This window comes from Pseudogymnoascus destructans, assembly GCF_001641265.1.
Source record: "Pseudogymnoascus destructans isolate 20631-21 unplaced genomic scaffold scaffold_13, whole genome shotgun sequence".
Taxonomy (NCBI): domain Eukaryota; kingdom Fungi; phylum Ascomycota; class Leotiomycetes; order Thelebolales; family Thelebolaceae; genus Pseudogymnoascus; species Pseudogymnoascus destructans.
Window position 1 is genome coordinate 1,132,016 of NW_020167532.1, and position 5,377 is coordinate 1,137,392.

At 46.0% G+C, this 5,377-nt stretch overlaps 1 protein-coding gene across 1 annotated transcript; it reads left to right on the plus strand.

Annotated features, from left to right (window-relative positions):
• Positions 1-3,847: 3,847 nt before the first annotated feature.
• Positions 3,848-4,994, plus strand: VC83_05485 (uncharacterized protein). Its single transcript, XM_024469107.1, has one exon. It carries the CDS (start codon positions 4,165-4,167, stop codon positions 4,630-4,632), a length of 468 nt encoding a protein of 155 aa, XP_024323220.1. The 5' UTR covers positions 3,848-4,164; the 3' UTR covers positions 4,633-4,994.
• Positions 4,995-5,377: the final 383 nt, after the last annotated feature.

The following is a 5,377-nucleotide window of genomic DNA, read 5'->3' on the forward strand; positions in this document are numbered from 1 at the left end:
TTTGGCCGCTAGTCTTGCCGCTGGCCTTTTTGCCCTGCTGAAGTCCCTCTCTTCGGCATACCATCCGTCATTAATCTGCTGAAATTCACCCCCCAAAAGTTTGTGAAGTATCATCCCCATCGCTCATATGTCGATTGCAGGCGTATACCCGTGCAAATTCTGGGGAGGAGGGCTACCTGCCCGTCTATGCGTGCGGCGGAAGGTTTGGTTGAGACGGTTAGCTCCATGCATTTCTGTTGCAATGTAATAAGGCGTCCCGCAAGGTTTCCAGTTCTGGCCGTTGGCTTGAAAGACTTTATGTATCAAGGTTATGCTCTGCGATTAAGATATTTTCTGGCTTGAGATCTCGGTGTGCTACACCATTATTATGGAGATACTCGAGACCGCAGAGAGATTTTGCCACGGATTGGATAGCGCCAGAGCTTAACTGTTTGTGTGGTCGTGCCAGTCGATAATCCTCTAGGTGCATGGACAGTCGCTCCATTATAACTTGAATGCCGTTTTCTCAGATAAAGGCGTCTACAAATTTAACGATGTGATCCTTGAAAATGTTAGCCCACTTTGTAACCAATTGATTCATAGAAACCCATGGTTACTGACATGAGAGAGCCTGCGCATTATCTCGACTTCTTGAGGAAACGTGATGTGGCCTCCGACTTCCTTCCCGGCGATTCCCTTGGCAGCAAAGACATAGTCATCTTTGTTTCGAGTCACTGTGTTCACAGTCCCAAAGCTTCCTCTGCCAATAAATTCTAGAATTGAATAGTTGCACCGAGTGGTATGTCTGGGAGTCCTGGTGTGGGGATCGGTATGAATCCATCTGGTATGCAACCAAGACACTCGGCATATCGCCGATAGTTCTGCTGGTATAGGTCAAGGTGTCTAGAGTGATCTGGGATAATTACTCTAAATCCAATTCTGCCTTGGCTGCCACAGAAAATCGTCGTTTCGTCATGAGGGTTGTTGCATTCTTGCGAATGAGCTTCTGGCCAACCGTGGTGCCACTAGCGGAAGAGTCGGTTATCATCAGCACTCCACTGCTCAAATTGTAATGAATGCGGAACTTCATCCTGCTGATATCGGAGCTAGGAGGGATTATAATATCGGGAGCAATGAGCCCTTGTCTGGGATTGTCGGGTTTGTGTTGAACACATAATTGGAGTTTGACGACTTGATTGAGTAACTACGGGCGGGCGGAGCCCTTATATACATCCAGTATACAATCTAATCGTTGGTTCTCAAACCACCGCCTGGAGGCGGTTGGCGAAAGCGAACTGGGACGCGAAAGCGATTGTGGGACACTTCGGGAGCGGACTCGCGACGCGACACGACCGACCATGAACACGACTGACAACGTAACAATGCTGTAAATATATATAAGTTATAGAATTAAATAATTAAAAAAGATTTGGATCAATATTGTCAGGCAGTGATTGATCATCACAGCCACCGTCACTTGCATCGTGAATCATGTCGTAGTCCAAGCCTGCAAAGTTCACGTACCCACTCTCCTCGATGGCTAACAGTCGGTCCGCCTCCTCCTCCTCCTCACGTTTCTTCTGTGTAACGTCCGGGTCAATGATTTCTGTACGTAAGCCAATTGGTGGCTCCGTGTCTGGGTTACTTTTTTGAAATTCATGTAGGTCCTTTTTCCGTGTACGTTCTGCCTTCCGTGCATCGATGCCAGCACGGAGCTGCATCTTACGCTCAACGTTCACCATGCGTGTTCTCTCTCTTTTCTCCCGTGCTTCTTCTAAAAGTTGCTCCTTTACCTTCTTCTCATAAATCCTTTGCCGTGCATGTTCAATTGTAATAGCACCACCTTTTTGAATAGATTTCCGACTTCTAACCTTCCGCTGTCGTTGCTCAGTCATAATAGTAGTAATTTGTACAAGCTCTGACTGGAACAGCTCAGCCTCTGTTAACTGAGTTTGGATTTCAGTATAAGAAGATGCCCACTTTTGCCGTGACGGTGAACTAAGGATCCTATCAAATGTTTGACTCCATGTTGAAAGATCATAACTTGCTTGAAATGCACGTTGTGGTGTTTCTAAAACTTCTGGTTTTGCATATATAGCAACCTTCTCTTGAATCTTTTCATAGTTAGGTGGCCTCTCTAAAAGACTTGATACAGTTACCCTTTGTAAATGTCTGCTTACGGATAGTAGACAAGTCTCTAAAGAAAGATATAACATTATAATCTGTATCAAAATTCCGGATTGCTTGTTGAATTGCACGTCGGTGCCAATGTTTATATTGTGCAAACACAGTAACATCTAGCGGTTGTAGAATATGCATAAGATGAGACGGAAACACATGTAAGTGTATATTGTGTTGATGTGCAAGTATTATAAACTCTGGAACTTCATGTGAGACATGAGAGTCCATTATTAACAATTTCGTTCTTATAGACGGTGTATGTTGAATAAAATGCTGTAGATATTCCATTGCAAGCTCAGAGTTTGTATATCCGGAATCGCATACTGCAACTTTCTCATCACCGTGTAGATTGTCATGGTACCAACTTTCCATGTGTAATTTTCCTTGTATAATAAGGAACGGTGGAAGTGCAATGCCAGCAGCTGAAATTGTCTCTATAACTGTAAGACTTTGTCTGTTCTCTGGAGCTTGTATATAAAGCTATAAATATTAGAATAATATAAAGTAAGATAAGTAGAAACAACTTACCTCCTTTACTGCAGATGGTACCAACACATGTTCACCGGTGCTCATTCCTACACAGAATCCAACTTCATCAAAGTTGTAGATATCACCTGCAGTAATATCTAGTTGATTACACACATCTTTAAATTCATAAAACCATTCTTTAATAGCTGATACTTCATGAGATGCAACCCGTGCTGCTTCAATTGGCCGGGTTTTTATTGTATGGAAGTTGTGTTGTTGTGTCTTAATCCATGTCTGGAACCACCGTTGTGATGGTGGTGCACGTGTTGGAGTTTCTGCTGCATGTAGTTGGCAGATGGCACTGAACACCATAGGCTTAGTTGCACCGTACCCATTTTCGTACGAGCGTTGGATGTATCTTTGTATAGCTGTAACTTGTACATCAGACAGTACTCTGTTCTGGCCTCCGCGTGGCACAGCGGTGCGTTGTGGTGATGCGCGTCGTTGTCGTAGTCGTATAGTCCGGAGCGTACTTGGGTTTACTCTGTACATCCGTGCTACTGTAGCACTCTTCTCTGTTGGGTTTTCATTTAAAAATTCAATGGCATTTAAAAGAGCTTCATTTTTATTTACTTCAACTACCGGCATAGTTGTGGTTGTAGTTGTGCTCGTTGTCGGTCATGTTCATGGTCGGTCGTGTCGCGTCGCGAGTCCGCTCCCGAAGTGTCCCACAATCGCTTTCGCGTCCCAGTTCGCTTTCGCCAACCGCCTCCAGGCGGTGGTTTGAGAACCAACGATTACGCTGTGCAGCGTACTATCAGGAACATCCCATGTTCCAACAGTTTGCGGCAGCACCGAAGCGGCCGAACACAAATCCTAGCGAAGTATCCCGAGGCTTCTTTCTAAATCCGAGTTTAAGGAAAACTCGACCATCGTCATCACATGGAGTTGGCTCGCGAGTTGAAGTATCATCTTCAAAACTGGCTCCGTGTGGTCTGGGTGATTCTGGCGCCTCAGGAGAATTTGACACTTGTGTGGGAGATTGTTCCGGTGCGACGACCTGTAGCCTACTGTTCTCAGGTAGATCCACAATCACGGAAGCGGCCAAAGTGATTCCTTGAGGTATAAAAAGGCATCAGGATCGTCCATGATTTTATAAACGTATGTGTTGTGGAGATATTTTGAAAGAGAGAGAAAAAAAAATGATAATTGCGAGATGCCCATGATATACCAGGCATCAGAACTCTCTGGCGCCTGGCCAGCCTTACTTACTACTGTGTGAAACAACATGTTTCGAAGACCCTCTCTCCCATCCAATTATTGACGGTTCTGTAGTCATCGCCATCCATTGGCGCCCAGCTCACCAAACCTTCAACCAACAAGATCACGCAGGACCCACGACCATTCGAACGACCCGTCGGCGCCAAAGTCTCACGGTCAAGGCCAATCTAATGACCCATAGGCCTAATAGTGCCAGTCGCAAATAAACTTTGCCTCTAGCGAGCAGTATTGAGCAACACATGATAATGCGGTGTCATGTCGCATTTACAGCTTCAGAAAATGGCCCCGACGAAGATCGTCCCTGAAAAGAACGAGAGCATGGAACAGGCAGCAATAATGGGCATGCATAAGTTGACTGAGGGGCGTTCTCGAGAGACAGGCTTTGATATTGATGGAAGTCTTGAACGGGAGTCTCGAGAAAACTCGACCTCGCCGTCGCAACGTTCAGTAGCTCTTCCAGTGGAAGAAACTCCGTACGTATCTTTCGGAGAAGGAGCGGATCCTGTTTTCAAGAACGTGGCCATTGCGATACACAAATACGTCTATGGCTTGAACAGCTACAACGATTTAGCTGAGGAGAACGAATATGTGCCTCGCAACTACCGTTATTCACCACCTATGCCCTCACACGACTCTGATGCGACCCCCGAATATCTCCCCGCTGATTTCCCTCGCCTCACTTCGGAAGAAATAATTGAGAACGAGAGGATGGCCAAGCGCTGAGAGGTGGCGCGAAATACTTTATGGGCACAAGGGCGCTTTGGTACCTTGTATTTCGCCAGCGCCTCTTGAGGACCAAAATTAACACAATTACTTCAAAAGCGGAATTCACCACGGGTTTCCATTACCCCCACCCCCCCAAGCTAGCCGAAGGGCCATTTACACAGGAGCAGTAGCAACAGAATTGAAAAGAAAACGAGGCTCAACCGAAATATAACCACTGGCGGCAATTTGTCACATCAAGCTGTGCTTATAGAGGACTCATCTCCAAATCGCCGGCCAAAATGATCGAGACGAGGTGCAAACGCGACTGATGAGCCTAATAAACCTGATGTGGAATCACCTCTCAAGTCAAACAAAGCACAGAATCAACCGTCTGAGGTCAGCCGGGAACCTGTGCGAGCACAACTTTAGCCAAGAACCACTGAGGGCGAGCCGGAGATTCGCTGGTAAACAGCCTGAGTTCGATATGCTGAGTTCGATATGCTCCCATACGAAGGGACAGTCTTAGTTGGGCGCTAGGGTACAAATCACTGGAGCGATCAACCAACTGATATATCAAGAATGGCTTCAATAGAATATATATTGTCTGGAGAGCAACGTCCTGAGCCAGCGCCAGGATGTTGCACTCGGTGAGTAAACTAAGCCTATATAGTTCTATATGTGAGACATCTACATGAGAATATCGAACACGTGACATGAACAGCTTCAGTCCCAACTGAGAGACAGCACTACCGAAGCGCCAGTC

Bases quoted from the DNA above. Each gene is read 5' to 3' on its own strand.
- VC83_05485 (XM_024469107.1), top strand. From the start codon at position 4,165: ATGTCGCATTTACAGCTTCAGAAAATGGCCCCGACGAAGATCGTCCCT.